Raw genomic sequence first — 15,647 nt, 5'->3', positions numbered from 1 at the left:
GACCTGACATCTGTGTGAAGAAAAGGATCCAACTTCAAATTTCCAGGATGGGAAGGTTTCAGTTTCTGCTATATTTACTCACATTCCAAATCTGAACAAAAGACAACACAAGTCCTCCTGCAACAGCAACATTTATATTTCTGCGTTCACAATCCTAACTTGGAGGAATGGCAATCAGATGCAAAAATGTCATTTCTCCTTGTTATAATTTCCCTCATTCCTCAAGGATGTACACATGCAGATTTGTGTACTGGCACGGCCTGAGAGCTGCAAACTCTTCAGAAGTTCATAGGTTCTAGGAGCAGATTTAGGTCAGTTGGCCCATCAAGTCTACTCCGCCTTCAATCATGGCTGATCTATCTTTCTCAATCAACTTCATTCACTTGCCTTCTCCCCATAATCCAACACTCTTACTAATCAAGAATCTGTCAATCTCAGTCTTAAAAATATCCATTGACTTGACCTCCACTGCCGTCTATGGCAATTAATTCCACAGATTCACCACCCTCTTACTAAAGAGTCCGACTAAGTTCACCCTACTGGACTCCATGGAATATCCCATGGAGCCGTAGAGGAACACCAAAAAGCTCCGGCAGCATTGTACCAGATGCTTTTGCTAACTTGAACGCTCACCACTAAAGGATCTCAGGACCTCAGCAAAGTAGCAAAGGTATTCAATACAGGTTCTGAAACCATGGCAAAGAGCAATTCCAATGTTTTTCAGGAAACCCAGCCCTCCTCGTATTTCAACAATCCCATCATTTGTAAATCAGGCTGGGAGTGCACCACCAACATTCAGAAAAGCTAGCAAAAAGTGAAATACACAGGTACAAATACCTATTAGGTCATATTGGCTTTGCAATTGCTCCAATTCAACGTGGAAGTTACAGCTCGATGGTATGAAATATTTAAGACTGAATCTTATTCGTTATATGGAAGTTCAGTTACAGCAAGAATGGTGTGAGTATGCAAACCAAGTTCTTTTCAACCTGTCCAGCTGAATTCTACTCCTTTTCCTTAAAATCTATACAAGGCCGCCTAACTTACTCATCATCTTTATCAGATGCGTCCTTTGTTGCATTATTCTTTGCATTATTGTCGTCTTGTGATACCTGTTCCAACAATTTATTTACAGGTCCTTGTAAAATCTGCAAAAAAAGAGATTCACCGAATATTATACATTCACCATAGTTTCAGCACATTTAAAGTGTTGCTGCATGAAGATCTATCTAATTGCAATCAAATAAATTGACTATATTTTGTAGGTCAATTAAATGATCCTACATCTCATAATAGAATATACTCTCGAGAGAAGGGGCATGAAAGTGGCATTTTATGAGTCCACTGTCACCCCTTTTATCTTGCACAATAATCATATTGAGTTATTTACTCAAATATTCCATCTTGGTTTCCACCTTGGTCAGCATGGACGAATAAGGCTGAATGGCTTGTTTCTGTGCTACATAGCTCCACGACCTAGACCATATTACTCCACCTAACCTGTTGCTTGATCTGCACATTTAAAAATTATCCAAGATTGCCTTAAACCTCTCACCCTCCCTTTGCTCTGCTGCTAAAATATTCTTAAATATATCTCCATGCCTTTACTGACATTCTCTTGATGTCTGTATTGTTCGGCTTAGTGTTTATATATATATACTGATAACACATTTGTGCCTACATTATGTTCATTTGATGACAAAAGCCAGATTTGACGCTTTCAATATCCTGGGTTTGTCCCCAACCCCAAATATTATCTCAGTGACAACTACCAGAGCATCAAAGAAAATGCTTTCCATCCTGGAAACAGTATTGTTCTGTGCAACATTCTTCTCCCCCAGCTCCTACTTTGTGCGTTCTTGAATAAAGAGACATTTGCTGATGCGTATGGAGCGCGGTTGGGAATGTTTCCAGTGTACAGCTCAAATCTGGCCGATGCAGTTGCCGGCCTGAATTAAAAATAGGACAAATCAACAATGATCGGGTGGACTAACTGTTGTGTCTTTGTAAATTGTGGTCAGCTTTGCAAAATACCAAAGGAGTGAAGGTCTCTTAGTCTGGCAAAACATGTTAGAAACATCGGAGATGTTCAAAAATAATGCAGCACAGGGGCCCTGGAAAATGTTGTGCACAGCCAGAGCAATGCAATATCTTTCTTCACCAGATTGTTCCCCAGCTATCAAGCAATGAAATCTCCCCCCCCCCCACTGTTACCAACTTTACCTTTGTTCAGGCTCCGCTGCAACATATGGGATCCAGCAACTGTGCAGAGTGACAAATCCACTGGAACCTGTCAACCAGGTCATCTCTAACTAGTGGCAGCAAATCTAGGATACCTAGCCTGAGGCTCTAAGATCAGTCGAACTTAGCCCTGGGTCTTCACACAGTGGTGGAAATCTAGACCTTTCCCAAACATTTATTTTTCCACATTCATTTTCAAGAAATTATAGGCTTGTGACCCTTCTATCGGTGATTGGAAAATTATTGTAGTAGATTCTTAAGGATAGGATCTACTCACACATAGAAAACAACAGACTTTTTTGGGATTGTCACATCTCACATTTTGTACAAGGGAGGTCACGTCTTATGAACTTGATTGATTTTGAAGAGGTAACAGTTATTATTGATGACGATAGGTAATGGAGGTTATGAACACAGAGTTTAGTAAAGCTTTAGACAAGGTCCTGCATGATAGAATGATCCAGAAGATAAAGGCACATGGGATCCATGGAGTCTTAAAAGATTGGATTCCAAATGAGCTTGGCCGTAGCAGACTGAGGACACTGATGAAGGAGTGTTATTCTGACTGTCTTTCCTAAGCATTAGTGTTAGGAACTTTGTTGTTTGTGATATATATATAAATATATAAATGATTTTCACAAAAGGTACAATGACTTTTTCCTTATATTCTGGGCACTACTCTATGGTGTTCCAGTCTGATGAAGGATCCGTAGCTCAGAGCATCACATGAACCAACCTCCCTGTCATTGACTCCATCTACACTTCACGCTGCCCCACCAGCATAATCAAGCACCAGTCTCACCCCAATAACTCTGTTCTCCCCACTCCCATCAGGCACGAGGTATAGAAGTTTGAAAATGCATACCTCCAGATTAAGGGACAGTTTCTTCCCAGCTGTAACAAGGCAACTGAACCTTCCTCTCACCAGCTACAGTGTGATCCTGACCTCCAATTTACCTCATTGGAGTCCTTTTAACTATCTTCAATCGGACTTTATTGGACTTTATTTTGCATTAAATGTTGTAGCCTATATCTTTTATCTGTATAAGGTGGATGGCTTGTGTTTTCTTTGACTCTTATAGCACGTAACAAAAGATTTTCACTGTACCTCGGTACAGGTGACAACAATAAATGAAACTAAACTAAAACCCAAAACATCGTCCCTCCATTCCCTCCACAGATGATTCCTGACCAGCTGACTTCTTCAAACACTGTGTTTTACTTAAGCTCCTAATATCTGCAGTTCCTCGTGTCTTTTTCTCTCTATGGTATTGTAATATTTGCTTTGTTAATGTCTTGCAGTCCAAGTATGTTTACTCATAAATGTAGTTCTAATAATCTCAAACGCATTGGAGACACTTTTCACTATAGGGAAGAGAAAACGAAACAAGGAAAAGTTAACAGATTTTCCCCCAAAGTTTTCGTAGAACAATAATGAACATGCAAATGTAAATAGACATTTACCTTCAACATTGCAAACTCGTATGGTTGGTATCCTTTGAAACTTTCATGAATAGCTGCCATGGTGTGGGATGTCTTTTCCCAAAAATGCAGTAATGTCGTCTGAATCAGGAAAAAAAAGCAAACATTTAATGTAGTATCATTGTTAATGTTTTCACTACATATTTATCTGCCAAGTACTGAATATATAATGTACAGGATTTGAAAGTCACAGATCTCCAAATACCCCTTTGGCTTAATTCAGTAACGGGTAAGTTGCAAATCAAACTCAAGAGTAAAATAGTATACACAAGTTTTTGACAGCCACCCCTTTCAGATTTTTGGATTAATAGTATGGAAGAAGCAAATTTGCTTGACAGCTCGAGCAATGTCTTCGGTGTACTCTGTGTGCAGTTTGCATATTCCCCGTGCAGGCATGTCACAATACTTACCTTCAGCGGTGCTGCAGTTCTGCCACTGGCTGTGTGCGCGACTTTGGCGCCTTTGAGGGGGGGGGGGGAGATTAAAATGCCGTTTTCTCCTGCCTGTCCGAGATATATTTTCTTGGGCTGCTAGCTGATGCTGAAAAATTATTCCGACTTGCGTTCTCGGAAGTTTAAAAAAAAAAAAAATCGCGGGACAATTTAATCGCTGGAGTCAAATAAAAAGGCGACTTCTAACGCTGTCAACGCTGACAACGGGACGGATCTCACGTAGATGATAACGTTGCAGGGAAGAGGCTAGTATGCAAGTACAAGGAATTAGAAAAGATAGCCAAACGTTATAACTTAATGGTCAGGAAATTGAATTCAAAGTCCAAGAGGTTACACTTGAACTACATTGGGCATTGGTGAAAACACAGTACATAGAACTATAGAGTCAGAGCTATACAGTATGGAAGCAGGCCCATTGACCCAACTTGTTCATGTCAACAAAGTCATCATTCTGGACGTCCTATTTGCCTGCATTTGACCAATATCCTGCTAAACGCTTCCTATCCCTATATCTGTCCAAATGCCTTTTGAAAGTCCCAATTGTATCAGTTTTTAGAGCTTCCACTGGAAGCTCATTCCAGATATGGGCTGCCCTCTGATTGAAAATGTTGCCCAAGTCTCTCTTAAATCTCCCCTCTCTTGCTTTAAGTTTATGTCCTCTAGTTTTATAACCTTGTATATGGAGAAGAAGATCGAGAATTGACTTTATCCATGGTTTTATGATCAATAAGTTCACCTCCAGCCTTCCATGTTCCAAAGAATAAAAGTCCCATCCTATCCAACCTTCCGCTGCAATTCAAGATCACATGTCCAGGCAACATCCCAATGCATTTCTTCTGCATCTTTTCCAACTTAAGGACAAGCTTCCTGTGACAGCACTCCAAGTGTGGTCTAGTACGTACGTTGTATCATGATGTCCCAAGTTTTGTACTCAATACCCTTCCCAATGAAGGTAAGCATAACAATTGGCTATTTCACCACACTGTCCACTTGACTCATCACTTTCAGGGAACTATGTAAACATGCACCTGTACTACTAGATCTCTTTTCTGTAACACTTTGCCATTTACTGGTTTATATATCTGGAGTACAGTGTACAGCATTGAGCTTCTTCTTTAAAGAATGATGTTAATGTCTTGAATACAGTTCAGTGAAGGTTCACCACAATAATATCTGAACTGAAAGGACACAACTGCTGGAGTAACTCAGCAGGTCAGGTGGCACCTCTGGAGAAATTGGACAGAAGACGTTTCAGGTCAGGACCCTTCTTCAGAACTAGGTGGGTTTTATCAGCTTGTCTGCCCTGGAGTTCGTCAGAGTAAATGAACACTTGAGTGAAACATGCAAGATTCTTAAGGGTCCTGACAAGGGGAAACGCATAGATATTGTTTCAGTTTGTGAGAGAGTCTATAACAGGTGATAATGGCTTCACCTCCACCATAGATGATAGGGCTCTCAATTGCATCTGTAATTCGTATGCTCACTGTTTCCCCTTCATACAGAGCAAGGAGAGGATTCCCTTTATACTCACCTTCCACCCATCAGCCTCCAAATTCAAAAGGTCATCTATCTATCTATCTATCTATCTATCTATCTATCTATCTATAACTCTCATCTTGACCACTTCTGGTCTGCATTGTAATTACATTTGTGCAAAAAAACTACCCAATATCGCTAGGATTGCTTCGCCACGTCACTCACCGTTCTCCTCTGCTCCAAGCCACCACGTTTTGTTCCGATCGGTGAAATATGAGTAAAGTTATGAAGGTTTAAAAAAATCATAGGATCAGCAGATTGGTCTTCTCGCCTGTCAGTCACCATGAAGGTAAAGCCCCTTCCGGCACCCGCTGGAGAATAAAGCCCCAGAGGCAGGGCAGAGTAAACCAGCCGTGCTGATTGAGTCTGCAAGAGTGGAGTCGGGAAAGCCGCTGTGTGGAGTCGGAGAATTTCGCTCGCTAGAATTTAGAAGATTGAGGGGGGATCTTATAGAAACTTACAAAATTCTTAAGGGGTTGGACAGGCTAGATGCAGGAAGATGGTTCCCGATGTTGGGGACGTCCAGAACAAGGGGTCACAGTTTAAGGATAAGGGGAAAATCTTTTAGGACCAAGATGAGAAATACATTTTTCACACAGAGAGTGGTGAATCTCTGGAATTCTCTGCCACAGAAGGTAGTTGAGGCCAGTTCATTGGCTATATTTAAGAGGGAGTTAGATGTGGCCCTTGTGGCTAAAGATTTCAGGGGGTACGGAGAGAAAGCAGGTACAGGATACTGAGTTGGATGATCAGCCATGATCATATTGATTGGCGGTGCAGGCTCGAAGGGCCGAATGGCCTACTCCTGCACCTATTTTCTATGTTTCTATGGAAGGTGCTGTGTGGTGTTACGGCTGGTGGCCGCTGTGTGGAGCCCCTCCCTCCCACACACCCCCCTCCCCCCTGGACCCCACCTCTTTTGACATATTCCACCATCAGAGACAAAGTTTCCTTCTCTTTCAGCATTATTAAGGTATTATCCCCTCCTAACTCTGGAGTTGTCAAAATCGCGAAGGTCTTGAGGGGCAATAGACATGGTAAATAGCAGGCTGGGTAATCAAGCTTAGCTTTACAGTGATAGGGGAGAGATATAATAGAAATTTAATGGGCAAACGGTTCACATGGAGGATGGAAGGAGTGTGTATGGAACAAGCTCAGAAGAAGTGGCTGAAGCAGGTGCCACAACAGTTTAGAGGCATCCCATAGGGTATATGCCACATCCCCCTATATGGACCACACACCCCAAATGGGACTACCTTAGATGAGCATCTTGGTCACCAAAGGGTCCCCCACACCACCCACCCCTTTATGACCCACACGTCACCACCCATCAAAGGAAGTCATAAATTCATGGTCCCCCCCCACACCATCCCCCCCTCCCCCACAAAGGCCACCTGAGGAAATCACACCCCCAGAAGGGCTGTTTCCTCCACAACATCCTTGTTGCCCTTTCACCCCACTACCATCCCCTTCTTACCATGACACCCCCTCCAGTTGAATTGATACGCATATTCCCCCTCCCCCCACCACAACGCACCCAACCATGGTGGAATACTGCATTGGGGAATGGGTTGCATTGGGGGACCAGGCCTCCCGTTTGACTGGGACCCAACTTAGAAGACTAGACACTTAGTCTAGTCTTCAATATAATTTCCAACTCTTTTGACATATTCCACCATCAGAGACAACGTTTCCTTCTCTTTCAGCATTATTAAGGTATTATCCCCTCCTAGCTCTGGAGCTGTCAAAATCACGAAGGTCTTGAGGGGCAATAGACGTGGTAAATAGCAGGCTGGGTAGTCAAGCTTAGCTTTACAGTGATAGGGGAAAGATATAATAGAAATTTAATGGGCAAACGGTTCACATGGAGGATGGAAGGAGTGTGTATGGAACAAGCTCAGAAGAAGTGGCTGAAGCAAGTAAAAATAACAACAATTAAGAGACATCTGGACAGGGTATATGGATAAGAAAGGTATATGGACCAAATGCAGGCAAATGGGACTAGCTTAGATGAGCATCTTGGTCAGCAAAGGGTCGTCTTCCATGCTTTAGAATGATTACTTTATGACTAGACACGTCAAAGAGTCATGAAAGGAAGTCATAAATTCATGGTCAAGAACAAGGTTACATGCAGCTGATGGTCTTGGCACAAAGGCCTCCTGAGGAAATGAAGGCAGAGAAGGGCTGTTTCCTCCACAACATCCTTGTTTGCTCTTTCACCCCACTAACATCCTGTCTTCTTAACATGACACCCTTCCAGTTGAATTGATAATCATATTCTGCCTCACCTGGAAACCAAACACACTAAAATTCTAAACACTTTGGGATCAATATCAAACCCACACATAACAGTTGAGAGAACCCAAATAAAAAATAATTCTTAAATAGCAAATCAAAATCAGACCAAATTCCCACATTAAGCTTTGTCCTGTTGTGCAAGTTAGGCCTCCGTCAATCTTATTTAATTGATATGTTCAGCAGGACCTCTGTGCCTCCAGACTCCACCTCCAAATCAAACCCTCCCACATATTTCCAACCATGTAAATATTGAAGCATTTGTCTCAATATATCACAAGCAAATTTCACAATTTATCCACGAAGTATGCAGTTTTATTAAGGACAGAAATTGCAGAAATACAGCTTCATTCATGTGTTATCATTTTTGTGTCTTGGCAAAATAACTCGTGCTTTACAACAAAAAGAGGCATCATATCTCTGGAGCAGGTCAGCGGTTAGACTCCGGCCCATTAAGTTAGGAAACGCCGAAAATTCAGCCCAATTCCCAACGTATGGATGATGTCGCAACTGGTGCAGATTAAGGTTTACAGTTTAAAAGAAGCTGATTGGTCACCAAATTTGTGAATTTGAAATGTACGTTTTCAAATTTTTCTTAATTGATTTCAGCTTTACAATTGACCAACATCCATAAACTAAAATCATAGAGTTATCATATGAAGGTGAACATTTACTTATGTTCACTCAGTCACAATGACAACTTACTTAAACCCCGAAACAATGCAAAAGTTCAACAAATTTAAGTTTCAGTTTAATTTTGGCAATGTAACTATTGAAGATGAAAATACAATTTGGCTCAGATCAGTGCATTTTACTGTTGCATAATTATTCTCACTCCACAATAATAGTAAAGTTGGCTGAGATGAGGGTAATAAAATGTGGCTGAGATGAGGGTAATAAAATTTTACTTTTCAGCAGCTCATTGAATTTGTTGATTATTACAAGCACCTCTCATGATAAGAATAGGAAGCTCCAGTGCTTTTACCTGATAAGTTGCTAAAATGTGTGAAAGAAGATTGCAACGACTTGCTCCAAGTAAGTCTACTTTCTGGCACACGTCATTCTTTATTTTGTCAAAGTGAATCTTCGTATGACGAACTTGACCTTGAACCTTAAATTATACAGAAACCTTAAATTATACGTCATGACAACTTTGAACAAAAGCCACAAAAAATAAAAATCTCAATATGTGTTTAAGAAACATGTGGCAAATGAAACTGACCCAGAAAGCATTTGACAAGATATTCACAAAATTCTAAGTAACAAGGACATAATATTTTGGCTTGGAGAGAAGATTGGCACAGAAGCAGTGAATAGGCCAATGGAAAGTGATCGTTTTCTGGGAAGGTCAAATTTTGCCCATGTACCAAGATGACTGCAAGGGGGCCCATATCCTCAAACCTGATCGTTCAAGGACCCAAGCAATCGTTCCAGGTGGGAGGTTGCATCTCTTCTAATTCTACTGCGTGCGTCTAGATGTCAGCAGATCTATATCGGTAGAGAAAGAAAGTTTCGAATATTCCGCTGGTAGCAATAACCAAGCTGATTTATAAAGACTCCGGACCTCTCTGTCCTGGAATGGCCAAGCGAGCAACCTTGGAGGAACAGCACTCAACTTTGCCTATGCCCCCCTGCTGTCCCTCCCATCCCCCAGCATCTGGCACTCGTCCTTTTTTCCTGCCCCACCCACCCCCGCCCCCCCGATCAGTGTTTGGCCCGTTGCCTATATCCTTTTCTAAAACCTTTCCTATCGATGTACCTGTTCAAGTGCCTTTTAAATGTTGCTATAGTACCTGCCTCAACTACCTCCTCTGACAGCTCTTTCCATATAGCCATCACCCTCTGTGAATTTGTGGACAATACAAACAAAAGGGGATGGCAAGTTTCAAGGAGGATCCAAACAGTTACAGAGCAGTTGCAGAAAAGGTTGGCAAACTAAATATAATGCAGGAAAATGTGAAGTTGTTGTTTTTGGAATAAATTAATATTAAGTGGCAAAAATATGAAGTGACAAAAATCTGATGCAGCATTAAGAGATTATAGGTCTTTCTGCATGAAGCACAGAAAGCCCCTGCACACCAATGTAACAGACATTAGGAAATGCCAATGGAATGCTAGAACATACAGTACAGATAGTGCAGACACAAAGTGCTGGATTAACTCAGTGGGTCAGGCAGCATGTCCGTAGAACATGGATAGGTAACATCTCACGTCGGAACCTTTCTTCAGACCTAGGTCTGAAGGAAGGACCCGACCCGAAATGTCATCTATCCATGTTCTCCAGAGATGCTGCTTGACCCACTTAATCCAGCAGTTTGAGTCTGTTTTTGTAAACCAGCATCTGCGGTTACTTTTGTCTGCGTAGAAAAGTACAGCACAGGAACCGTCCTTGCTACCAACAATGTCTGTACTGACCACAAAGGTAATAATACACTGCACATCTGCCTGCATGAAGTCTATATCTTACTGTTTCTAGCCTGTTGAAGGATGTTATTATAACTGCTACCGCAACCTCGTCAGTAGCTTGTTCCAGGCAATTACCACACTATAAAAATCTTGCCTCGTAAATCTCCTTTAAACTTTATTTTTCTCATCTTAATACTACGCCCTTGTGGTGGTCCCTGGTGGCCAACCACTTGTGTTGCAAACCCTCGGCACTGAGGCTTGGGTCACGTGATTTGGTATGGCGGGAAGAATGGGTCAAAGGTCCCACCTGGGGTATTTATACCCCTGGTAAAGCCCTCGCCCTGTGTTGTGGTTCTGAGAGCTATTTTGTGTTTACTGAATAAAGATCACTTTGTTTGACAACATATGTCTAACTATACCCTTTAATATTTGAGAATTCCGCCTTGAGATAAATATTTCCTATCAATCCATCCTATCTGTGCCTCTTATAATGTTATGGACTTCTATTAGGTCATCTTTCAGTTTGTCCAACCTCTCCTTGTAGCTAATACTCACTATTCTAAGCAAAATCCTTGTGTATCTCCTCTGCATTTCCCCGAAGCCTTCCTCTAGAAGGTGTGGTGGTCTCTGGTGCTAATTGACGGAGTAGTGTAATACACAAACTGATCAACTTGAAAAACGATAAAGATGGCATTAAGCCTGAAAGAGTGCAGAGGAGATTTGTGAGAATGTTACCAGGACTCATGGGCCTGAGCTATAGGCAGAGATTGGGCAGGTTAGGACTTTATAGGAGCTCAAGGGATGATCATTTAGAGGTTGTTGCAGAAGTGTATAAAATCATGAAGGGAGTAGCTAGGGTGAATGCACTGAGTCTTTTTCCCATGGAAGGGACATCAAGAAGTAGAGGGCATTGGTTTAAGGGGAATGTGGAAAAATTAAGCAAGAACCTGGCGGGCATAATTTTTCATACAGAAGGGTGTGAGTATACGAAACAAGATGCCTGATGAAGTAGTTGAGGCAGGAACAATTACAACATTTAAAAGATATTTGGCCAGATATATAGATAAACATAGTGGTAGGATATGAGCAAATAAATGCCTATTGACGTTGCTGGGTCAGTCAGCGACCTGTGGGACTTGAGGCAGGACTCACAGACCACACTCACTCTTATAGACTGCAGACGGTTTACTCAGCCAACCTGATTTAAAACACAGCAAATTGGTATTTGAGTTACTACTCCTTGAAAATGCAGGGTAACTAAAGGATAGTTGCTTAAAATAATATTGTGTGCAAAGTTATTGGAATTTGCTTACAGCAGTATATTTTTTTTGGACCTGATTGGTGGGAAAATTATACACTCTGTTTTGGCTAGGGATAGTGGTGTCATTGTATGTAGCCATTTCTGCCATTCTACCCTACTTGGAAGGGATGTGGAGATGATTAGAAAGACTCGTATGCTTATCTTGATTAACTAAGACTTTTTAATTGTATTTGTAAATTACCCTACTCTGCATATGTTTTGGCTAGGGAATAGTGAACCACTTACCATTGTCTTTAGCCATTTCTGGAGCTGACCCCAACCTAAATCTCTATCTATCTATCTATCTATCTATCTATCTATCTATCTATCTCTCTATCTATCTATCTATCTATCTATCTTACTAAAAGTTTGTTTTTGACCGGTTTTGGCCATCTGTGCTGCGATTTCCGAGAGAACGCCGCCACGCCACCTACGGCCGCCATTTTTGGTCACCTCGCTCAGCGCCCCCCTCCCATGTGTGCCGAGGATTTTTCCAGTCGATGAAAAATGAGAGAGATATTAATGATTTTACAAAATTCCCCATTCTCTCTGCTGCCCCCGCTGGCGGCAGGGGGGATGGACTATAAAACCAGGAAGTGGTGTGCCTCAATTAGTCTGCAAGCTGGAGGAAGGCAGAGGGTCACGTTTCTCTGAGCTGTGAATAAAACTGAACACATGTCCACACAACTGTGAGTAAGTACCCTTAATGTGGTTTGAAAATGAAAATATGGTTAAAGTAAAAAAGCACTGCCTGCAAATGGTTGTTTGGGGGGTTTGGGTTGAAATAAAAAGGCACTCTCTCTCTCCCCCCCCCCCCCCCCCCCTCTCCTCTCCCCCCCTCCCCCCACACCCCTGCCCCTTGCCCCCCCTTTTTTTCCCCCTCCCCCTTCCCCCCCCCCCCCCTCCCCCCCTCCCCTCCCCCCCCCCCCTCTCCCCCCTCTCTCTCTCCCCCCCCTCCACCCCCACCTTTCCCCTCTCTCACCCCCCCTCCCTCTTCTCCTCCTCGCCACCCCCCTCTCCCTCTTGCCCCTCTCTCTGTGTCTCTGCTCCCTCTCTCTCTACCCTCCCCCCCCCCCCCCCCCCCCCCCTCTCGAGATGTGACTGCAAGTTGGGGGCTATGCGTCAGTAGATAGGGTGGTTATGAGGTAAAAGGAGCAAATTAATAATATTAATATAATATCAAGGAGGGTAATTAGCGTGAGTGTAGGGGGGGGAGGGGGAGATATTTAGTGTGTGTGACGCTGCATGCCGCCTCCCCCCCCACAACCGCCAGATCCCGTTGTACTTCCCCTTTCCCCAACTTGACGCCATTTAGATAGTAATCTGCCTTCCTGTTTTTGCTACCAAAATGGATAACCTCACATTTATCCGCATTAAACTTCATCTGCCATGTATCTGCGCACTCCTTCAACCTGTCCAAGTCAACCTGCATTCTCATAGCATCCTCCTCACAGTTTACACTGCCACCCAGCTTTGTGTCATCTGCAAATTTGCTAATGTTACTTTGCATCCCTTCATCCAAATCATTGTTGTATATTGTAAATAGCTGCGGTCCCAGCACCGAGCCTTGCGGTACCTCACTAGTCACTGCCTTCCATTCTGAAAGGGACCCGTTAATCCTTACTCTTTGTTTCCTGTCTGCCAACCACTTCTCTAAGCATGCCAGCACTCTACCCCCAGTACCATGCACCCTAATGTTGCCCACTAATCTCCTATGTGGGACCTTATCAAATGTTTTCTGAAAGTCCAGGTACACTATATCCACTGGCTCTCCCTTGTCCATTTTCCTGGTTACATCTTCAAAAAATTCCAGAAGATTAGTCTAGCATGATTTCCCCTTCGTTAATCCATGCTGACTCGGACCGATCCTGTTACTACTATCCAAATGTTTGGCTATCTCATCTTTTATAATTGACTCCAGCATCTTCCCCACCACCGATGTCAGGCTAACTGGTCCATAATTCCCAGTTTTCTCTCTCCCGCCTTTCTTAAAAAGTGGGATAACATTAACTACCCTCCAATCCACAGGAACTGATCCTGAGCCTTGCAGAGACTGGGGAATGCCCACACTTCCGGGTTTTATTATACCTCCCCCTCCCACCGGAAGGGGTGTGGCCTTTGTGGCGTGATTAACAGGATAGATAATCTCAACATTTTTTATACATTAATAAGTCTTATTTTTCATCGATGAGAAAAATCCTCTTCTCCTGCACAGTGGCAGGGGACTGAGTAAGATGGCCAAAAATCACAGCCGTAAGTGGTAGCGTTCTTTCTAAAATCAATATACAGTGCAAACAGGAAGTGGTTAAGATTTGAGTTTTAATTATATAGATAAGATGTTTGCAAATTTGGGCTAGGGTCAGCTCAGATGACTGGAAGCAGGAAGAGCAAGATCCAATTGGTAAGTAATTCAGATGAGTACGTTGAGGTACAGATATAATGAAAAATCCTGAGGGAGTCATGATTAGCAAATGGTTGATTTTGTAATAATTCCAGCCTAACCCATAATTTCATTTCATCTTTCTAGTCATCTCTAAATCCCATCCATGTTGGGAACATGGCAGGAATGGCTGCATACAATGACACCACTATCTACAACCAAAACAGGTTGTATATATTTCCCATCACACAAGCCCAAGAAAATATACTGCTATAATATAAATTATAGCAAATATATAAGCAAATTCACCAGTTTGCTGTGTTTTAAATCACGTTTGCCAAGGAAACTGTCTGCAGTCTGCAAGATGGATTGTGGTCTGCGAGTTCTGCCTCAAGGCCCGTCACACCTGCAGGTCACTGACTGACCCAGCAACGTCAATAGGCATTTATTCGCTGAAGGCCAACTTTATGTGCCACTCCTGTCCTCATTCAGTATCCAAAAACAGCACAAGCATTCTTTCAGCAAGGGTAAATATTACATGATTTGGACCAGGGGACTTGTTTGACCTTCGGTTCGCCAGCACAAGAACACTAATGGAAATTGTAGTGCTAACTGGATGCGAGGGATAAATCATTTTTCTCAGGGGTCTAAGATGTCCATTTGCTCCAATTGTGGTTTAACTCTCCAAAGACACAGGTAGGTGGGGTGGGGGTGGGGTGGGGCGTGTGTGTGTGTGTGTGTGTGTGTGTGTGTGTGTGTGTGTGTGTGTGTGTGTGTGTGAGTGAATATGTGGGAATCGCTGGTCGGTGCAGATTCGATGGCCTGAAAGGCCTGCGTCCGCACTGTATCTCTAAACTAAACAGATCTTTGGAGTGTGGAAAGAAACCAAAGTTCTCAAAGGAAACCCACACAGGTCACGGGGAGAACGTACAAATTCTATATCGACAGCACCAGTAGCCAGGATGGAAGCCAGGTCTAAGTCGTTGTAAGGCAGCAACTCTACCGTTTTGCCACCATGCCACCCTTTCACTTCCCATAGATGTGATCTGATCTGCTGAATATTTCCAGCAGTCCGTTAATGTTTTAGATTTCAGGCAGACTTTGGATATCTAGTGCATTATTTGGAGAAGCAGACATTTACTCATCTAGTCAATATTCCTCCCTCAACCAACCTAACTCAAAACCGATCTGGCAGTCCACTGCTATTTGTAAGAGCTTGCTTCATATTAAACCACTGATGCGTTTATCACTGCACATTCAAACAATGTTGGTGATATATGCAAAGGATTTTTTTTTAATGTTGCCTATACAAATGCTGTCATTTTAAAGTAAAATTTCCACAAATTTTATTTACTGTTTAATTTGTGGCAGGGGCTATCCTGTCATCAGGATACAAAGTAACTTTACATAGCAGACGCAACGCAAATTAATTCAATTCAAACCAAACTGTCCATGCTGTTGTTTATGCTCATTCAAGCCTCCTCCTGTTTTTATTTACCTAAACCCATCGATGCAACCCTTCATTAACTTCTTCCTCATATTAAACATTAACTAT

General features: G+C 42.5%; 1 protein-coding gene across 6 annotated transcripts in view; it reads right to left on the bottom strand.

Annotated features, from left to right (window-relative positions):
• The window catches only part of ica1 (islet cell autoantigen 1), an 87,079-nt gene that overhangs the window by 30,590 nt on the left and 40,842 nt on the right, over positions 1–15,647 (bottom strand). For all 6 annotated transcript variants that reach the window (XM_055662078.1, XM_055662047.1, XM_055662056.1 and 3 more), the window contains 3 exons: positions 8,992–9,117; positions 3,706–3,804; positions 1,048–1,148 (listed from right to left, as the gene is read on the bottom strand). In XM_055662078.1, the coding sequence (XP_055518053.1) occupies positions 1,048–1,148; positions 3,706–3,804; positions 8,992–9,117 (326 nt within the window). The remainder of the gene's footprint in view (positions 1–1,047; positions 1,149–3,705; positions 3,805–8,991; positions 9,118–15,647) is intronic.

The sequence above is a fragment of the Leucoraja erinacea genome, chromosome 2 (assembly GCF_028641065.1).
Source record: "Leucoraja erinacea ecotype New England chromosome 2, Leri_hhj_1, whole genome shotgun sequence".
Lineage (NCBI taxonomy): Eukaryota > Metazoa > Chordata > Chondrichthyes > Rajiformes > Rajidae > Leucoraja > Leucoraja erinaceus.
Note: the sequence above shows the minus strand (reverse complement) of the source record. Positions and strands in the feature narration are given on the sequence as shown.